The sequence below is a fragment of the Calliopsis andreniformis genome, chromosome 8 (genome assembly GCF_051401765.1).
Source record: "Calliopsis andreniformis isolate RMS-2024a chromosome 8, iyCalAndr_principal, whole genome shotgun sequence".
Classification (NCBI taxonomy): Eukaryota; Metazoa; Arthropoda; class Insecta; order Hymenoptera; family Andrenidae; genus Calliopsis; species Calliopsis andreniformis.
In genome coordinates, this window is record NC_135069.1 from 3,428,468 (window position 1) to 3,450,637 (window position 22,170).

At 47.9% G+C, this 22,170-nt stretch overlaps 1 protein-coding gene across 1 annotated transcript in view; it reads right to left on the minus strand.

Moving 5' to 3' along the window:
- The window catches only part of LOC143182045 (uncharacterized), a 111,053-nt gene extending 89,174 nt beyond the window's left edge, over positions 1 to 21,879 (minus strand). The window contains exons 1-4 of the mRNA XM_076382788.1: positions 21,803 to 21,879; positions 21,661 to 21,746; positions 21,492 to 21,619; positions 20,935 to 21,436 (exon numbers count right to left, since the gene is read on the minus strand). Coding sequence (XP_076238903.1) covers positions 20,935 to 21,436; positions 21,492 to 21,619; positions 21,661 to 21,746; positions 21,803 to 21,879 — 793 coding nt within the window. The remainder of the gene's footprint in view (positions 1 to 20,934; positions 21,437 to 21,491; positions 21,620 to 21,660; positions 21,747 to 21,802) is intronic.
- Between the last annotated feature and the right edge of the window lie 291 nt (positions 21,880 to 22,170).

The window sequence follows — 22,170 nt, forward strand, 5'->3', positions numbered from 1 at the left end:
ACACCAGCTTTCGAATGAAATTTAATGAAGAATAACAGTCGCTGAAGCAGGAGCTATTGCAGTCGCCATTAACATACGAAAATGGAGCGTGTGTCTAGCACTACCGTTTCCACCGCTTATTATTATTAAGCTGCATAATAGGAGAATAACAAGTTAAAATAATACTTCTCTCGGGACTAACAATAAGAAATATATACACAGTGAAATTTCAACGCGTTTTTCTTTCAGTACTCGGTAAATAACCATTAATGAGGGAACATGGATAACAGAGTAGCACGTTTCTCCTTACAGTAGAAGGTTCGCGACCGAGAAATGATTTAATTATCTGGAATCTTGCAACTACAGGTAGTTAACTTTCGATAACGATTCAAAATTAGAGTATCACAAACCTTCGCAACTATTTTTCTAAACCAATCGAAAAAATATTCTAAATTGTGATGCATTATCTCACAGGGGAGAGCAAGCAGGGTAAGAAAAGGGAAGTTGCCAGTGGTCCAGAAAAGGATGACAGGAGTGAGTAAGGTAGCGAACACTCGACAACTTGTGGATCGTTTCATTATCTTGGAGTGGTATTCGCGCGCGCAACTTCTAAAGTTTGCTGCAGGGATTCGGGCCATCCGACAGAGCAGAATAATCATATTAGCCAGGCCGCGGAGCCTTTGGCAGCCACCCTCTTGACACGGTCCTGGCTGGGCACCGCGACTCACCACGCGAGACTGCTATCCACCGCCTTGGATATCATCGGTGTAAATATCTGCTTGCTTAAGGCGACTATGCGCCATCGTCCGCTTTGAATACGGCCCCCCGCGTATTACCGCTGGCATCCACCCTTGCATATCTTATCGTGCCTATCTCATTGTTCCGCCGCTGCCTAATCTGCATACAACGGGCCGCGCTGTTTATTTTAATTGAACGGGCCAGAATAAGCTGGGAAAAGTTGGAAAGATTAATAGAAGGAGGAACAATGAAGCGCGCGAGAGCGGCACCGTTCGTTTCGCCTGTTAAATTAGTCGAATCGAGGCATTCGACCCTTTCGAACCTGATCGTTTCCAACACTGGTTGAGCCGCTCTCCGAGAGATCCCACTCACCCTGAATTTTGTGCGAGAGTGAAGGTAAATTTGTTGTGCACTTCAGGACCGGTTATGATGTAATATAGTAATGGATACGAGCGGAGTTGGCTTTGAAAGTATTTAGGTCTTCGAAGGAAGGTTTCAAAGCCGCGGGGATGTAAAAGCAACGTTTCCTCTTCACGGTGCCGACTCGCAGAAATAATATTGAATGAATGCTCGGGACCTCAGAGTAAGACTGCTGTGCGCAACGGATCCAGTATATTTGCGCACGTACACAATCTTCGCCTGTTCGACCACAAAAGACACGTTCTCCAGCGTTCCCCATTCACAGTTACCATCAATTACGTCTCTGGGAACTTTCATTTGTCTTGAAAATAACCGACGAAGGGAGAGAGGGAGGAGGCGAGGAAAAATCGTCGAACCTGAGATTGTGCTCGAGCAAGGAAAGGCGAAGGAACTTGGGAGAAAATCAAAGAAAGGATGGTCGACGGAAAGAGGGCAAAGGTACAGAGGGGTGCGGCTGCACGTAATTAAATTTGCAACTGTTAATCGAATTCGAGCACCACAAACGTTGCGAAGGTGCAGAAGAGGGGGTGAGTCGAATCGAAGGGTTTGGGTCGACCAAGAGCGGCGACGATCAATAAAATCGGACAAACAAACCGGTCGAGCGAGAGGAAACGACGGTTGAAACTTCTAATTGGAAATGACCGTGACAATGACCAAGAGCTGTAAAGCAACGAGAAAAGAAGGGCGGGAGGAAGAGTCAACCCTTGCTCTTCAATCCTGTAATGGTGCTCTTCCTGTGCCTTTTGATTGCTTCAATCGGTCCAGTTGTCCAAATCGTCGGCAAAAGTCACACGATCGTTCTTGTTTCTACGCGCGATTTTTGTATGACGATCCCTGTCCCTTTCCAATCTGTGCGCGAGGCGAGGACCGGAAGTTGGAGTCATTACGGAGCAAGGGGACCGACCGAAATAAAGGCTGTATTTGGGACGGCGTCATCGAGTCGCTTGTCCTTCTCGCGTGCAATTTAGGTACCATTCTCGTCGCTTAATCGCTTCATCAAGCGGTTAGTCGAACCATCGCGGGCCATTGAGGACAATGTATGTATGCAAATATATTCCCAAGATTGATGACACGAGAAAGATATATTACACGCTGCGCCCGTAATCAGTTGACCTTAGAACGAGAGCTCGATCTACGTGGAGTGCAACGATCGGTGTACACTGTCTGCCGCGATATTATCGTATTATCGATACCTTCGACGTCGACCTCGAGACTCCGCTGTGCACCACGCAAGAAGCCTTTTGCCTCTATAAATCTATCCCCTGCGTAAACACATCGACGAATCTATTGCCATTTTGTAGAAAGATCGTTCCAGACGATTCCACCTATAAATCTGTGTGCTCGTGAAATGTCATACGACCCAATATTACCTAACTGTGGCCATGGATTCGGTTCCTGTCTCGGGTGAAAGTAATTTTCGAGTTGGCGTATATGCGCGCGAAAGAAACGGAAATCGTCGGTACGATTGAAACCACGGAATTAATTAATACATCCGTGCGACGCGTAGACTGCTCTGAATTTAATTATCTAATGGCTTTTGCTCCAACTAATGCAACTGACGTGCAGTGTGTCTGCATATTAGTTCGGTTCAACCATGCGGCGTAGCGGTACCATCATCCTGAAGAGATTTTCTCCATCCACTCCAGACTGACAGAGGGATTATTATGTCGATAAAAGTAGGGATAACAACGAGCTCCTTTAGCCGTATCCACATGAACACTGGTTAACATAGAGCCCGAAGTATCCGAGAGATTTACTATTTAGCTGTTTGTAGACGTAGATATACGATTATGCAGTATATCTCATAAAAAGTACGTAACAAACCTCTCGTTCTTCCACCATTGACGTTAATCCCTCGCAACAAAGCATCGCTAACGAACTTAACGAGCGTGCTTAAGCTAGCTTTAATTAGCGAGCGCAACAATGAAAAATCTTTCTCCGTGTGTATTCCATCGCGGACGCTTTTTCGTCCGTCGCGACACAGACGTCGATTAAAATTGGCTGACACGATCGATCGTTACTTTCGTTGCTCGACATCGGTGTCCCTCCCTGACAGAAAGCCAGCGTCAACACCCTCGCACGCCTCGCTTTCCCGTGTACCGATGTAGGCTGCGTGGCACACTGAAATCGGCTTTCATGCACAGACCACGGGCACACAGGCAACAGAGACGTGCCTCGAAAAGAGTGGACACTCGGAAAATAGAAAAAAGCAGAGGGGTTCGGCGCATCGAGAGTTGAGAATCGCCAGTGGCGAGGTGTTATCGGCTCCCGGTCTATTCCGTGCGCGCATTGCAGTCTAATCAAAACCACCTCTCCCCCAGCGGTTCGTTTTTCTCCTCTGTTCCCTGAGCAAATAGTGGCCATCGTTTCCTACCGCCCACGCCTTCGTCCAGCACGCCACGCGAATTATTACCGCGACCCACGCGTGCTGCAGTTACGTCACCGATGCGATTCGTTATCGCCGACCAGAAGAGGCTCTCTTAATCGTCGTTTAATGATTCACTGGATCGAATTTCAGGAAGCTCGAATACTCTTCTAAACTGCAATTCGATCGGCAATTTTACGTTTACGATCTTGTCGACACTGCCGATCGGCGAACGCCTCAATTCTAAATGCAATAAAAGTTCATCGTAGCCGACCACGAATTCGTCGTCTTCGAATGGCGGCTCTTTTCTTTCTACCCAGCCCCTCGTATTTTTTCCCTTTAATGGTCAACCGACGAGCCGCTGAAACGGTTCGACCAAGCTATTCACAAGTTCACTGGTATCGGAGGAAGAATGCGCAGCGACCCTCTTTCATGACTATCGAAAACGATTTTACCCTCGATCGTCGGTCCCTCTGCTTGATGTCTTTTATGAGGCAGAATCGGACGAAAGAGACAGCCGTCGAGAATGCAGCTAACGAAAGGCACCGAATGAATCGGGAACGCCATGTGACTATGCTCGCAACGATCGAACGCTCGTAAAGGAGCGTTGGAAACGCTGCGCTGCAAGGAGGACCATTCTCGGATTAGGATCTCTTCCCACTGTTTTTACTCAGAGAATCGAAAACTTGACATTCCCTTTCGTGAATGGAACGATAGAGGGCAATCGATTGGAGATCGAACGCGAAACGAGAGCTCGTCGATGTTGCTCCCCAGGATAAACTCATAGGAATGGCTAGCACAGATGGAACGTGCAAGCAAATCGAGGATGCAGGTTTAGGAGACTGTGAGGCCGACAGACAATCCGAGCTGTAAACGGACTAAATATTTGCAGCGCATTAAATTGCAGCGGACAGCGCCGATACTTGGGTTAATTGATATTTGCAGAGTGGTACGTGGTAATTCCGTCGGTGTTCCACTAATTAAAATATGACGCGCGCCCGCCGCCGCTCCGTTTATAAATTCAGGCAGGGACAGCGAAATCGCGGTCCCTCAAGCACCGTGGTTCGTGAAACGCGTGGTTCGCTGGCCTCGCCGTGTACCCATCTCGCGGAAACCGATCGAGCCTCGTCGGGAAACGCTAACAGCTTTCGTAATTTATTATAGAGTCAGATCGTGGTGACGAGTCTGCTGTACTCTGCACTGTGGCGCTCCACAGACCCCGGAAATTCTCTTTAAAACACTGATTGCTACGTCCTCTGACCGAGTCGCGCAAACGGCGGACAAACGCCACTTCCATTGATGCGATAAACTCGCCACAGCTTTAATAACCACCGACACAACCAACGAGGGAATGATGTGCGTGAAAGATGGCCAGCTGATACACGATTTCATTCACAAATAAGTGTAGAGAGATCTGGCTGTAGAAATCTTTCTGTGGTACGAAATTGATTGTGAAGAAATACACAGTTCTCTTGAAGAGATTAAATTGGAAAGGAAAAAAAATACAGAATAAGTGGAAAAGAGCAAGAGTGAAAATTTGCAAATTTGAAAAATGGGAGTCTTATCTAGGCTCTGACACAAAATGAATTTTCTGTGAACTATGATATGCTTTCTGAAACACCTGAGGATTTTTTTTCTTCGAAGCTTCAAAAAAAAGTAGTCAGACCCTATAACAATCGCGCCCTTTAAGTTTTCAATCTCCACCCAGGCTCGCTCAGACGTCCATAAACTGGGAACGTGCCTGGATGAGTACGAAAACGCGAGGAAGGGAATCGCAAAGCAAATTGGAAGCGTTCGTTGCAACTGGGAGCTCGACTGATCACGCTTAGATGGCAGAGTGAAGGAGTCTGCCAAAGACCTATCTACCTCTGAGTTCTGCGATCTACTTCAGCCAGCTGCAGTTGCCCGCTCGAAGCATATTCGAAGACGACCGCTTTTATCTAGCCGGGGCCTATGGTTGAAATTCAGTGAACTCGGTTGGCAGCTTTGGCCACCTTATTGCCTTGGATTGGAAAGGAATAGGTCTCGTCAAGAAAGGAAGCGAGAGGCCGAGGGAGGAGAAGAGAGAAAGCAAGATCCGACTGTTTGAATGCATCCACGAATCGGTTTGCAGTCGTTGCAGTAACAGCTAGGGGCGGCTGTGTATATATTCGGACAATAGTGGGGAAAGGGGTTAAGGGGCGGTGGGTGGCCTCCCTTTATTCCTGATCCCGGAGAGCACGGAACCGCGGCCTCGATCGGCCATTACTTAGAACTCGATTTATCGCCGGCGAGTAGCGTGCTGGCGCTGCTCACAGCTGTGCCACGGGTAATGCAGGTGCAGGTGCAGCGAGAGGACTGCTTCCAGGACACACGAATTTATAACGGCTAGCCCGTGTACGCGACGACCAACCTGGCTGGGGTCGTCTCTCGGAAACGAGACAGGGGCTTTTCCTGACTATTTCCTTTTTTCCTCTTTCCTCACATCCTATCACACGGTTCGTTGCCTGTCCGTCAGGGAAATCCTCGGGGGAAAGATTTACAGACTCGTAAATCGTTCCCGATCTGCTCCGAAATGATGTTCGATCTCGTCCCGACAAAGACACAAAGACAGCCTGGATCACCAGCGGCGCCCAGCAAAATGCATTCCAGACTTCCCTCTAGCGGGATCTCCGCTGACAGGTTGCAAAACAATTTTCGTATCGATACGTCGACAATTTCGTTTCTTCGAACCACGGTCTGGCGAGAGACTTCCAAGCGGAAAACGCGTCCTAAACATTATTCTGCCCGGAGCACAGCTGACCTCGAAACGATAAAAAACGAGATTCATTTCTTCGATCGTACGTTTGCTGGGGAACCTACGCTACCGTCCACGACATTCCCATGCGCGAGGATTTACGGGGGAACTGCTTTCCCAAAGAATAATCCGCAAGATGCGGAGCAAACTTCAAAATTGGTCTTCAAGCTACGGGCGAACTGGGCCCGTGATAAATCGACCGAATAGGATACTTGCAGGGGTTCCTGCAGAAGCTGGATACCTTTGTTGGTCTCGCGAGGATCATAAGTTTTGCCGAGCCAATATCTTTTCAACTGCCTCGACACCTATAATGGCAGTCATTATGCGCGCGGAATACGAAAAGCTTCGATAAATCAGGAAACAGTATGATAGATGTGTTCTGAGGAAACAAGCAAATTCTCTTTGCCAATCTAAACGTTCCTTCCACCGGAATTATACAGCCTCTTCTTTCAAAAGCAATTTACCATTTGGCGAGCTTAAAAAGCGCAAACTACCAGCGTGCAGTTACCAACGTAGATCACAGCGCGATCGTAACACAGACTTAATGTTAGGCGCGACATGCGCTCGCAACGTCCAGCCACGAAGTATGTAGAGTACCTCTAGGTATTCGTGGCGCTGCTCTTCGAGCACTGGTTCACCTTGGACGTGTCTCGACTCTGACTCGCCTCGCACAAGAGTCGTCCAAGAGTCAGCTCGCTGGTCGAACGAAAAGAGGATAATTCGATCGAGTATAACTTACGAGTAAGTGGCTTAATTGCTAGGCGTCGAACGATAGTAAACCCAAGCTGATAAACTGCTTGATAAAGACGTCCCATATCAGGTCTCAGGGAACATTCCCATCGTCAACCTCCCACGGTACACTCTTCCATTTCTACGTCAACGGCGAGCTCACACAGAGCTTCTCGATGTCTAAAGATTCGACTACACAAGACAAAAAGAGCGGATACCGAAACGTATGAATCGACTCGAGGAATTTCTCTTCATAGACAGTTAACCGGGAGCGGTTGAGTCCTGACTTCTCAGGCAGACGAATTTCCAGGGCCCGAGGGATCTGTCGAGATCGAACAATGCCACGTCAAAGTTCTTTCACGACTTTGCTAGGAAACGCGCATTGTCTAAGGAACGTCGCTGAAAAAAGGTCAGTTTGATTTTCCTCGTCTCCAGCTGCCCTCGAGCTCGACCTGACTCTTTAAACTTTGCTATTTCGATGGCGAACGCAGTCAGCACGATTATTGATTCATTAACTCGATTCACAACGTTTGGGCGATGCTTAAACGACAGCCTTTGCGAAGGTATTCAAGCGCGAAGACAGCTTCCTTCCTTCCTTCCGGCCGAAACTTGACGACCAGGCTTCAGCAATTTCGCAAAGTTAGTTTCGACTACTGCGACCACGAGTGTCCATCCCAGTCGGCTAGGATTCCTGAAACGACAGGGCTACAGTCGCTGTCGTTACAGCGCAGTCAGGATCGTTACAGGTAATAATACGACGTCTAAGAGGCAGGTAGATGCAGTTCCTGCCTGCGGACACTACTCTCAAGTTTGCGCGATTTTTAAAAACCGGTTCCCTCCTTGGGGATTCCGAAATGATTCTTCTTAAGGCGACACTGGGCCCCATGGAAGAGCTCTCAGGTTATTTTCGCCAAGTTCTGCAACCGTGCGCGACAATTCAACGGCCGTTTTACGACCACTGTATTCATCAGGACGTCAGAAGTACTTTTGCGTGTTATTTCACTTTCCTACGTGGGGATCAGTGCTGCCAAACGTAAGAGGATTACGTAAAACGGGCAAGTCAGGGCGTTTACTCGTGACAGTTATCGCTATGGAACTTAAAACTTCTATTACCTCTCGCGTCTCGTACATTGGAACGTTACGTTTATAAGTATTTATCGCAGTCCCGGTTCGAACGTTATTTTAATCTCTCGACGATAACTGTCGTTCAAGAGAACCGTACCGCTGCGAGTGCCGCATGCAACTGTACCACCTATATTTGGCCAGCTTCGTAGAGCACGGTTCCATTCGCGAACCCTACTTAAAACTTTACACGGTTTTTAAGGACTGGTTTTACGGGGAGAAGTTGAAACAGCCCCGGCTACGATGACATTCAGGCGTTAAGATACACTCCTTTTGTGTTCGCGGAACTCTATAAAAAGTTTTAGCCGCTCGGAGAAGTTACTTTCGACTACTCCGCGAGCCGCTGTCTCGCGAAGATCTTGGGTACGTATTACCTCCAACTTCCAATCTAACATTCAAAAAAGAGCACTCGAGAGCGAGGGTCGCGTGTGCCCCTTGACCACGCACGGAAACTTTAAAACTGGTTGGCTAGGAATGCCTCGGCACCGAGGAGAGCGCGCCAGCGAGCCGTATAATGAAAATAAAACTGCTTAAAGTAACGACCTCCTCCCACGGCAACGCATCGATAAAGATAACAGGTAATGAACAGGCTGCTACGCCGATGATCCATCCGACGATCTTACGGGTGAAATTCTCATCAAGAACAATCCTTCAACTGGTAGGAGGTCACGACCGCGCCCTGAGGAAGCGAGCTGATCGTTCGGGAAAGTGAACAAACCACGTTCCATCCCTACCACCATCGCGGAACCAAGGTTCTCCCTTTGCTCTCTGCCCATCTACGTGGGCTCTGATCCTACCATCCGTGCTCTCACGATTCCCTCCGATCCGCCCAACATCTTCTCTCGGTCCAGCCGCATCTTTTCCTTCGTCTGCCTCTCGCTCGCCTCAGCGACCACCAACGCCTCTCAGTCTGCCTCGATCTTTCGCTCCATCTGCTCCACGATTTTCTCGCTCGATTCTTACACGAACTTCTATCCTCCTCTCTCTTCTATCTTGTCACGCGCAATACCTGACCCTCCCTTCTCTGTCCACTGTCTGTTTTGCTAATAGCCACTGCTGGACCAGAACTTCCAGCCGAGTTTGCGGAGAAGGATCGAGCCGTGAATACGAGGACAGTTTAGGCGAAACCAGTGCTGCCGGGGATCGGTCAGACCGGTATCCGGTCTGTGAGTAATCCTAATGGCCTGCTACTCTGTGTTTACAAACACCAGATGAAGGAATCATGAATGACCAATCGAGAGACGTCTTAATTCAGCGTATAATTGAGCCTACTCAGGTTTCGTAACATCGAATCGTGACAGGATCACCGAATTCCCACGACAGGAGATTGTTTTGCCCCATAGAGACCCTTGCCCAATTATGGCAATCAAATTTTACTCTCCGTGAAGAAACTAGAAGCGATGTCACCTACTACTGTCTCCTGTGACTTTGTACCTATATGAAATAGTCCTCAGAGAAAGTACTTTGCGTGTGATGGACTCGGCCTCCCCAAGGTGCACTTACTTCGAAACAAGGGTGGTTTGTCGCACGACTGAACCGTTTCATTCATCCTCGTAATCGCTATCGAACACCAAAGGTATTCCGTGTTAGCTTAGCACAATGAATTCGAGAGTGGCCGGGGAACGCTCGCCTAACTGATATGCTCCCGCAAGGCTTCACCGAAATATCCAACTCTGATACAGAATTCAAGGGAAGACTAGAGACAGAGACAGGGTGGTTAAAGCCTAGAGTAGGAGAGAGCAAGGCGGACGAGTAAAGAGAACGGAGCTCGTTTCGTCCGCTCCTCTCGTGTAGTTGGAACGAACTTACTTTGATCCGTTGATCTCGAGATTAACAGATGCCCCAAGGGTTGATGGCAAGTTCGTCTATCAGAGACGAAAGGTGACGAGAGAGGAGAGACGCGCTGCACACGGATAGCTTTTGCTGCAAGTCGCTTGCACGAAATATTCTAGATCCTGTTATATCGCGAGAGTACTCTCGTCGGAGGAGTTTAAATAGAAGCTGCCGATAATGGAAGAAAAAATCGCGGTGGATAAAAATTCTGGCTTCATTCCACAGGGCTGTATCTATATTTCACTTGTAAAGTAAAAATCCTAGTAAATAGACGACCTAAAAATTAGTACATGTTCCGATACATGAATTGTATTTCAGTAACTGAACATACCACCTTATACATTTTTTATTTGTTAAGTACATTAGAATTTACAATTAAAATTAAATAAAATTAGTGTTAGTGTTCAGATATCAGCTACTGGGGCATTTACTTTACTCACAGCATGCACTCAGTCGCCAAAGAACCTCGCGAATGTCCGTATTCTCGCGTGGTCGGCCCCAACTTTAATCCACTGATCTCGAGATTAACGGATGCCCCTAGGGTCGCTGGTAAATTCCTCTATCAGGGGCGCGAAAGAGCGAGGAATGCAATACCGTGGAAGAGGACGGTAGTCGTCTACTTGGGGTCCACCTCGGACAACCAGGGAAACCTTAACGCAGTCGTGCGATCAAATACCAATGAAAACCGCAATCAACCCTCCGCCAATTTGTTCATTAATTGGACCCGTTTTCAAGTACTTCGTGGACCTCGAAGTCACTCGATTCACTGACGCCTACAAAGGAACCCTAAGTCGTGGAAAATATCGCTGGGTCGAATCCGTCGCACGATCTCTGAGAGAATCCGATCCAGGTAAAGCCACACCCTTGGCGTCGACGGTAAGGGATGCTCTATGGCTATTTGACACTTTCGTCGGCGAGGCACAAACACAGGGCAGGAAAAAGGAACGCGAGCTGTGGGAAAATCGACCTTTTGAGAAGGGTCGACGAGGGAAGACACGACGCTCCGAAGATAAAATTTTTCATCCGACACGGAACGTAACCTGAACTCGTTTAGAGACGAGAATTCGCTCTATTTGCACACAATACGGGTATAAATATCCCCGACGTGCTTTGATAACAGGTCTTGTTAAATGAACTTCGGGAGCGGTAACAAAATCTACCGTAAGCGTTCAATTCAAAAGGTTTCCAATGAATTGCGGTGGGAACAGAGCCGATTATGTCATCTCAGAGGTTAGCGGCTATTGCATACACGAACATAACAAACTGGTTATAATTTATGATCCGACAGATAGCAAAGAAATGTGTTCTGTCTTCATTGGTAGCAGGTAGCAAGCCACGTGCATACTAACATCCGTTCTAGACGTAATGACTGCATTTAACTGCATCGAATGGAGGGTTAACAGTTACCTCACAGTCGAAGACAGAAGTATGCGTGAGTTGGCAATTGTATAATATGACGTTGTGGATAAATACTCCCAGAAAGAAAAATGAAAGCACTAAAGTGGAAGAGTGACAGGACTATGGAAAACGGGAGCAAAATTCAGAACGAGTTTGAAACTTTGCGATAATTACTCGTTTAACCCAACGCAACGTCAACCCGACGACCAACAATTATGTTCGATCTATGCCCGCAACGTTTCAATTAAACTTCGCAGAAACCGCGAGCCAGGGATTCGCCAAGTGGTATACACAGCGCCATAATTTCTCTAATTACTGCCTCTGTTTTCCATGCTATTTCGACGTCTATAAATTGCCCCGCGAACTGGGTGCGACGCCGATACAGCCACTCGAATCGTCGAGGAAGGAAGAAACAGAACGGGACTTAGCCGCGAGCGAACGCGTGCTTCGGTGAAAAGCCGAAATGCAGAAAAGTTTTTACCCGACCGAAACTTGGCATCCCCCGCCCACAAATTGCGATCCATTCAGGATTATTTGAAATTCGAGGAAACTTTTGCTCCAAGTGGTTTTCTTCCTAGTGTCGCGGCGAGTTCAATCAAGTCGAGTCTCTTCCTCTTCGTCTCCACTCCCAATACACCCCCCTTTTTCCCTCCCCGTCTGACTTTTCGTCTTGTAAGCCTTCGACTTGTCCATCGACCGACTTTGCCCACCACCCACGTTCCTATTCGTTTGACACGCCTAACTCAATCTCGTCTGCTCATTGCGCTGTTTCATTTTCACCCCATTCCACCCACTCTATCGCGTTTCAACGTCCCTGTAAAAAGGAGCAACGTGAGACGACCATTACTCCGAGCACGCGTATAATCACGCGAGAATAAGGGCCGATGACGACACGACCGTGCTGAATTCCGTGAAATTGCTGGGAATCGCAAGTATACGCCTCTGAATGGCTGCAATCGCGGAAAAATGTCTAGTCACGTTTACAAGCGCGCCAGACCGTCTCCCCACACCCTTCTATGCAGCCGATAGATCGTTCGAGCAACTGCAAATAAAAACATTGAATTAAAGGCATTCCATGTATCGGGATACGTGACTGTCGATACATCAGTGATACGTCCGTTAGGATATAAGGCGCGGTCTGAAGATTATTTCCAGACACGTGTACTGTGGAACAATTTAGACGTAGCGTTGCTTGGTATTATTAGCTGGGGAACTCGGTGTAAGTTTTAATTGATAATAAACTTTGCACTATGGCTCGTTAATTGAGTCAGCGATTAATTCCTGGGAACGCGCGAGACCTTACAGAATTACTGATGAAACTAAATACGCGTAGGAGGAAAGATGGTTGGAAGAATGTTTGACGAAACCTGTGCTTGACTTGTTCTATCGAGACCTGCAAGAAATCCAAGGGTTAGAACGATCTTCGCTGTATCAGCTGCGTGGAACAACCTGCCTTTTGTATCGGGAATTACCGGAGACCACCTTCCCCGAGTCTTGGCGAACGATATATCTCCCTTCTCAGATTTTACGAGCCTTGGCTCTTTCTTTAGTGTGCACGGTAAACCTACCCCCATCTTACCCTCCCACGGAGGTAACTCATTTTTTTCCACGACTCGTCGTTAGTATCCGAGACGCGGGGCTGCATGTTGCCGCACTCTCGCCCTTTAATGCCACTTAAGTGCCATTTAACGACTTTTTTGTTTGTGACGTAGTGCTATGGATTCGATCATTTGCTTCGCCCCTTTGCTTCTTGTACTAGTAGCTGAGCTGCGCCACCCTTTCTTGAAAAGGATGAATACGTTCCTTATGAACGCAGGGACAAAAGTATTTTTCTTTGACCTCCAGCTTCGTTACTTCTTTCTGACCCCATCGACCCCTCAGATTAAGCGAGATGAACTTCGCCTAGGGAACATATTTCCAGGGTGCAGCTGCACCGAAAAATAGTTGACACAATAACGAGTCGCCACGTGTCGTTAATTCCCTGTGTCCGTGGTCGTTGCAGGCATTTCCAACGATTTCGCAATGGTAATTCGGAGTAACGACCAGTGAAACGAAAATAACGCGTTAATAACGAAACAAAGGACTCGGTTCGGCGATGAAACGAATTAAAATTAATCCCTCGACCGGTGGATAACAGGAGGCTACGTAATATTTTCGCTAAGCACTCTCCAGCAAGCTGTCAGGCCTCCAACGATTTGTAGCTCATTTACGCGACCGAAGAGCTTAATTCGGTTGAGCTATTAACCGTGGCACAATGGTTTCGTTGATTTAGTTACATTGCTGCGAGGTGGTGCAGAGAGAGGAGAGGACGAGAGAGTTACTGTTCGAAGCTTCAAGAGGCGCGACTCGCTCGAAAACACGGATCCACTCGAGCCTCGATGACAAATACACGTTTGTTGGCTTGACAAAATAATCTGATCGATTGTGATGCTCGATCAATGTGACCGTGCTGTCGAACCTACGAAAATTATGCGTTCTCTGCGGTAAACCCAGTTCATTTGATCCCATTCAATAATACCTAATATCAATTTCGCTGGAAATTCTCTGTACCTTCCCATGGGGATGAAAAAACAAAGGGAACATTGCATTTAACTATTACAATAGTCCCTTTCCCATTTTGACAATTTACAAGGCTCACCGAGATACGAAACATCGAAGAGCATTTCCTCTCCGATGCAGTAAACCTGTTACCCGACTGAACTGAACCCAGCACCAAATTTCCAGCCAAATAATATTGTTTTAAGGAATCTCTATAGAACCTAGCCTGTGCACCGGATACAACGGCGGTGATCGGCGCACCGGTTAATGCAAGTACATTTGGATCCTTCGCCAGTGGTGCGGTAAGTGCACCAAATTGTACTGGCAAAGCTGATTGTACAGCTCACGACTCACCCCTTGCCGTTTGCGGACAACGAGGGCTCCATTGCTGTAGTCAGCAGCAACGTACAAGCTGAATGAAGTTAGGGTGCTCGCTGGGAAAGCGCCGGGGTTCGACTTTGGGGGAGAAGGACACGAAATGGGGGAAGAGAGAAGACGAAAGGAAAGGGACGACAAGGAAGGGAAGGGGGTCTTGAAGAAAAAGAAGAGATGTGGATGGAAAGGACTCGAAAGATTTCTGTTATTTGACGTAATGATCCTGCTGGAATGCGACGAACGCGGCCAAGGGAATATTTTCTTGGCTAAGCAATTTCACCTGCCTTTGCTCCACCCTCTCCCCTGAAACCTTTCCTGCCCTATATTCTCTCCCTTCCGGGACCTGTCATCGATCCAGCGAGAACTGGGCGAAATTCCACGCACCCCTTCTAACGAATCTCTTTTAAACCTTCACGCTAATGTAAGAAACAATGGGAGAATATTGCTCGGCAAGTTATCGAGCGGAAGAATTAGAATTCCGTGAATGAGCGACGGTCGTTGATTAAAAATACCGAAGAATCGTCTGGGATAACTTTGACGCACGGCTCCAAAAACGTCTAAAATTTCGTTAGGCTGTACAGGGCATAAATAGAAATGCACGAGTGGGTCATAAACTTTTAAAGCGTCCCTCAATCGAAAAGAGTGCCGTCGACGAGTTCGCCGCTATAGGCAAAACGTGGTACGTTGCCGCGTACTCTCCAATATTGCCTGAGAAAAATACTTCACCTAACCAAATTACTCACCGCCCAACCCACTATCGTTTCCCGATAAATGTGGAGAAACCGTTGCGTCGAAAATCTACCGCGTCCACCAGAACCAGAGAGAAATAGATATCGGCTTCTTTTAATCGGGAAAAGTGCTTCTCGCCAGGATTTAGAAAGAACCACGGAAATGTTTTATACTTGCAAGAGGATAATGACTGCGGTACCATGCCGAATGCAACGTCGAACAATCTTTCGCTGCGCGTTACAGCGAGGCTGTTGCAATCGCATGTACCACAGCCCAGATCGTGATAGAATCTGTGACACGTAATTAATTCATCCCAGTTACCTGGCATTTCTGCATGGAATTCTCTTGAAAGCGATACTTTTCTCTTTTAAAGCCACCCTGATCAGTCGAGATACCAGCAGCCCTGAAACGTCAGAAAAGTTTTCACCTATCGATGAATTTCTAGCAAGCGGAGGAAGTGAACAGGGAGGTTAAGACCTGTCATTGTTCGCGCAGCCAGGGCAATCACGCAAAGTGCCTGCTGCCAGGCTGCCACCGATTTTCCTATCGCGTCTGTCGTCGGTATCCTTACCCTGTGTACCTTCGGCTTGCACGAATATTATACTCGTACGTGGAGAGCCGCGCGTGCAGGCGTGCATGTGCACTCGGGTACACACGCACCTGCATTGCTGCAAATATTTACGCGCACGATGTATATGATATAAACGGCCAGGTACCTCGGTGCAAGCCTCCATTATCGAACAAGAGAGAGAGAGACTCGCGAAGAGAAGGCTGAAAACCACCCTCTATAGCGACTCCCTGGCCTTCGGCGAAGAATCAATGCGACCACCTCTCTACATCCCGCACCGCCACCCACGCTGCTTCTTCTCCACCTACTCTCCACAATCGTCCAACCTTCCTCTGTCTCTCGCTCCATCCTCGCGCCACGAAGAATAAGCTACGTGCACGATGTGAAAAACAGGCCTCCGTTCCGCGAGGTTTACGCACCGGCGAATTTCCATTCTGATTCCAAGAATCCAATTTACCTCCGCGGCCTGCCCGAGCGAAAGACTCGAGACAACAACGATCCGCATCAGGGTGTCAGGCAGCGTCGACGGGTCGCCTGGAGAAATAAGAGAAAGATCGAGGTGTCCCCGATGCATCTCAGATTTAATCACAGCCCGCTGGAGCTCGCGTCGATTCGTTTCGCGGTTCATCGCGTCGACGACGCGATTTGCATGCACCGAGCCTCCTCACTGAGTAATATCGACGTGCTGGATGTTTAAGATGTTCGGGAAAGTTAATCCGCGAGTCTATTCGCGGGGTTCGGATCGAACCGCGGCAAAATAGAATTTTAAGCGAGCGCCCATCCCGCTTGGATGAGTTTTTTCCCGAGGAGAAGTTACAGAAAGGAAATTTGCAATCTTTGGAGGGTGTACAAACTTCTCTGTGCCTGGGATATACGGAGTAAGGTGCTAGCAACTTTCCAGCGGACGTGATCATTCAAATTTCAGGGTTTGCGCGATACCAAAACGGGGCCAGGGAACGTCACGAAGCTGGGGGAATCACGGGTAATCGTACGTTTGCGGGGGCGGAGAAATCGATGGTTCGGGATCGACGGGGAACGATTTCGAGCTTGTGGTACGCGACGCGCGAACCCAGTTATATTTTGACCTCGGGGAGAAGGCACGGCGAGGAATCCAAAATCAGGAGAGCAAGCGAGCGGGAGGGCTTACGTGACTGCAATGTGCAAAAATTGTCTTTTGTCGAAGGGAATAGCAGTCGGGCAGCCGTACATTATCCCCTGGCGCAGTGGAGCATATGCAAAGTACCAGGCGACGGTTTCAAAGGCGAGTGGAACATTTTCGGTAGCGAATATCCTTCGGAAGACGCGACCAACCCTGCAGGGAGGACAGAAGAATATAGAAGACTATATCAGCGCGTTTACGGCGAAAGACAAAGGAAAACACGTGTAACGAGAGCAAGCAAACGATTGAAGAACTCCTCTTTGCAGAATCTTTGCTCGTCAATGCAACAGTTTATCGCACAAAGAACGCAGGGTGGTCCATCGAGGATTTGTCATCATGTGTAACAAGCACTCTTGTCTGTGTCAGTACGTGCTCGTTCCCCTTGCTTCAAAAGGACAAGTCGTCGATAAACATCCTACATTGATATGTAAATCTCGATAAGAGCTTCTATCCGAGAGGTCTTCCCCTTCGAATCTCCCATAACCCTAAAATCGTTTGAGCCGACTTACTTTATGGCTGCAATAAATTAGGATTTTAGATTTTATCTGATTGGAAACCAATGTTCATGATGTTACGCAACTCCCACGTTGAGATGCTGTATATGTTGAGAATCGAGTGCTGTGTCCACGATTGACATATAGGAAACGATCTAACAGGGCACACCGTCAAACCTAAACGATCACCTTGCAAATGTTGTTGAAAGGAACTACGTGTCAGTAGGTTCCAATCAGTTGTTAGAGCGTCCTGCTCGGAGCTAGCCAATTACGACCAACGTCATTCGACGAAGAGTAGGAAACAGAGAAATAGCGAAGAAAATAAGAGAACCCTTGGGGCAGCTGACTACAGAGAATACTAATGTTTGAATAGCTTTATTTCTACGAACTTTATGGCGAAAAGTTAAGAGACACATTGTTCCCAAGGACCGGAGACATCGACGCCAGCAGAGGTACTGAAGCAAAAAATTTCAATGATCAATGATAAAGATTTCAAGAAATAATTAAGGCCCGTTTGCTTTGTTAACACGCTTGAACCATGAATACCCCCAGCCAATTTATTCCGTCTCCCTTTGCTAACAGTTCTCCTTCGAAGATCAAAGATAGATTGCTTAGCAACTAAGCAATAGTAACTGGAGGGAACAAACGAGCTCAACCCCCGGAAACGGAAGCCCAAGGCTATTTCAATTTAGACCGAAGTCATTAAATCGGCCAGGTGCGCGGATGGAAAGAGAGGCGCAAGACGGACCATCCTTTCACCTGTCGCGCTGCGTTTGAATAACGAAAGCTCGCTCGCTCGACCCTCGCCAATTTCCACGTTCCTACGCTTCGTGTCAAGGCGAGGCAAATGCTGGGCCTTCCGGTACAATGAGTTACCAGCCTGCTCTGACCACAAATACGCTGAATATGCATGAAGCCCTTGTCTCCACTATCGGATACGTAGGTCCTCGAATTAGGTTTCCCGCAAGTTCTTCGAGTCCTGTTCGCGCCGGTGCTTCAGCCACTTCAGAAGCTCTCTAGTCACCTCTCATAGCCTCTTCGAGGGCTATGCTTCGTCGAGCCTCTGCTGTGCGCTTTTCTGCACGTACCCCTTTTACCTACCCCGAATTCGAGAGCCTCCCCGATCGCGAATCGATAGAATTGAAGCTACAGACCAGTGAATAGGAACAATTTTATGGGAGAAAAAGCGAGTTCTAGAATACGAGGAATCATCTGATACCACTGCACCAACAAGAGTCATGGAATAGTGGATGATAATAGTGGATTTTTGAAGATCGATGCTATGTCGGAGAAATATAACTGTTGCACTACTTTATTTCTAATTAAACGTTCTCAAAAAAATAGGAACCTCCCTCGCTTTCTCACGTACCATGCGAGCGTGTTATCGCGACATTTCATGGACGCGATTACCACTCTAAAATACGCGCAAAGATAAAGCGGCTGGCGGAGTTCTCACGTGTAATAAGATGTAATCCGAGTTTCCTGTTGCACAACAAAAAGGAGCTTTAACGAATTCTGCTTTTCCAGACGCTTGCAAGGTGATTCCCCTTTCCTGCACCGTTACGTGGTTAACGCACCAAAGTGTGCAGAAAATTGTACAGCTTTAATTACTGTGGGACAAATTGAATAAAAAGGATCTTCATCTGATATTGAATCCTGCGATCTCTAGATAATATTTTTTAGAAGCACGCGAAGGAAACACGCACTCGCGTGAATGAAATCATAGAAATACGATCGAATACGGAAAGAAAAGATTTCCATCTTTTCACGTGCGAACTTCTTCCTCCTCGACGTGCACCATCGTAAAAAGAAGGAAAGCCTTCCCTTCTCCGCGATTCGCTTTTATATTCAACAACACGCAGTGCCTTGCCTTTGCTGGCGAACAACAGCCACAGCCTGGCAATTGTGAGAACATTTGCCTCTGTAAAAAATAATTCACGCTCTCTCGCACCCTCCCGCATCCAGGTTCTTCAAAGTCGATCGGTCTTGACATATAGATTTTCATAGGTAACACGGGTCGACTCCCGTTCGATACTCGCGTCTCTTTGCATTCGAAACAACTACGTACACACGCGTACCGCCACGGAATCCGCGTTCGTAAAACCAATATCGGCGCGGTTCGGTTATCTACATATTGCAGATATACCGATATTCTATAAATAACCCGTATAACTGCGATGGGAAGGAATATGCCAGTCGAAACGAATCGTCCAGTTACGTGTAAAAGATCCTGCTTACCTTTTCCCTCGCGTGAAACGTCAAAATGAAATTACGATATGTTCGCCCAAGAGGACGTCTTTGTACGAGACGTTTTCTTTTCATCTACGTTGGAAAGTGTGCTTTTGATACAAGTACCTGCCACCGTTTTCAATTTACGACACCCTTCATTAAATAATCACTGCTTTGAACGAAGATGAATCGTGTGGAACGAAACTGAGAACAATTTTCACCCCCGCTGTGAGATTTCACTTTTTTTTTTTAATGGAGCACTTGCGGTAATCCGCTAACCCGTGCCACGCGCGAAAGTTATCGCGTGTACGTAAATATTTACACGACGATGGAGCAGAAATATAGACGGCGGATGGAAAAGAAAAGATTTCCGCCCTCACGGCTGCGAATTCCTCGCCGTGGCGCACCTCTAAAGAGGGAAAAGCATTCCAGGCCGATTTCCCTGTTAGGAGGGATCTTGGTGCCTTATTTTTAGACGAACATGGCGGACAATCTGACTCTGGAGGTACCCGAGTGCAGTTCATCCCGATGCTCTGCCCAGTTTAAATATCAAACGCGAACGAGTTCCACGAGATGAGTCCTAGTCTCTTTGCAAAGCAAGATAAAGATAGAACAGGGTTCGACGAACCTACAGGAAGCATGCAAGCGGATTCCACGAGTTAACGCATCCGTGATTCGATAGCAAACGATCGTCAACCGTGCGCGAGAGAGTAAGGAGACAACGTTCCACTAAAGATTCAACGGTACAAGTATTGATTATTAATTATCACACACGTGATTATAATCCCTCAATCGGCCCATTCATCTATGACCACCGAGTGTCTTCCATGCAATTTGACGTGCCACAGAAATGAGCCACACGTGGTGTACTCAGCCACCTTTTGCATCCCATAATACACGAAACCCTCTCTAATTACTCTTCCCGCAAACGCGACGAAAACGGAGGTGGAAAAAAGGGTTGTCAAAGCATCCGTGGGTGACGTTGTAGATTTAATCGTCGCATGAAGGCCGCGGTAGCCGCGGAAAGCCAAATATTGAACGGAGCATGACAAACGTCAGCGCAGAGGAACGCGTGTCTGGTACGGTTTCGACGTCGGCAAATATTTACAGCTTCCTTGGAGCCCGATTTTAAATCGAAACTGAAAGCTGCCTAGTCCGGCTGAGAAAGTGTATTTACTGTCGAGTAATCAACTACGCTCGTGTGAAGAAGCACTGTAACCGAGTCCCTGCATCTTCGATGTTTACCTGGGAGCAGGACAACACTGTCGCGCGAAAAAGAGTCACGTACGAAAGCAATCTTCAGGCGGTCACGGCTCCAAAGGTTTGACCTTCGACTTATCGCCTGTACGCAAGTTTGCTCCGAAATGCCAGCGCGTGAGAAACGCGACGCCACGGGGAGAACAAAGGCGCGCACGAACGATCGGAGGAGCAAAGAAGCGGATAAGGGACCCTCTGGGATTCCAGAAAAAAAAGGGCACTTACCAGTGACGCGGGCGTGGAGAGAAAGAGAAGCCAGTCCCCGGCGTTGGAGTCGGTGCTCGCAGGATGTAGATGAAAAATCCTCGAAAAAGCAACAAAAGAGCACTGAATAAACGAGGGCTCGCGGAACACAAAAGGGCTCGGTCACAATGAAAGCACGTAACGACACCCGGCGGCGGTCGGAGGATCCGCAAAGTCGTTGGCTTCCTCGACTTCCGAGCGAAAAACAACGGCGTTGCGCAACTTCTTGGCGTCCTGGACGCGCGTCGTTTAATGAAGCCGATACGTAGAGCGCGAGCGAGGAAAGGAACGAGACGAGACGAGATGGTCCACGTTCGCCAGGAGACTGTCGTTTCGAAAACACCGGCAGGGGAGGTCGGCACAGGGAAGGGTGGAAGGTGGAGATACGATCAAGGATGAGTCCTCTGGCACGCGGTCCACGGACACGAGCTTCAAAGCTTCGAAAGCGACGACACTTAAACGGAGCAGTTTCCCGTGCGAGGTTCTGCCGGGTACTGGGGGTTCGAGCCGTGCTATCGAACGCACCTCCGCGCGCTGACCAATAGGCGTCGGCGCCGCGCTCCCACTGGCCAATCGACGCCTGAGACGCCGGCACCGCCGTGCACACGCCGAGGCTGTGCCGCCGTGATCAAAATCCTTCCCTGACACTTCTTTTCATTTATTGTGCCTACGCATTAATCCGTCAATTACTTTTCCTTCAAAGGTTACGCAGGTACAGCAATGAAAGTCTTGATTTATGAGAGGCGCGGAGAAAGGTGCGCGCGAGCCGAGTGAGTGATAACAAAGCAAAGTATCTTTGTGCGTGGCGCATTCAGATGATTAACCTTCGATCGGTCAATAGGAAGGTTACGTTGAAAAAGGATTATACAATCGTTTTTGTGTGGCTCGTGGCTCGATGAAAAATTCTGATTCACTGGCCTGTTGCATAAGGACGTATTTATCGATTGCAAAAGTTTATGGATCGTTCTCTCTGGAGGAAGACGAGTGAATGTAACAAGGAATAATTGAATTATCCCGTGGGTCCCGCGCTGCCTTGTATTTATTAATTGTTTCTATTCGTAGCCGCGCGTGATTTATGAGTTTTCGCGATTCATTGAGCCATGTTTCGCGGGATCGCGTTGGAACGGGAAATACAATAGCTGGACGCGTGGAACGAGCACAGGGATACGATATGATCCCTTGGGCAATAACCAGGATAGGATTGCCCTAACGCATATT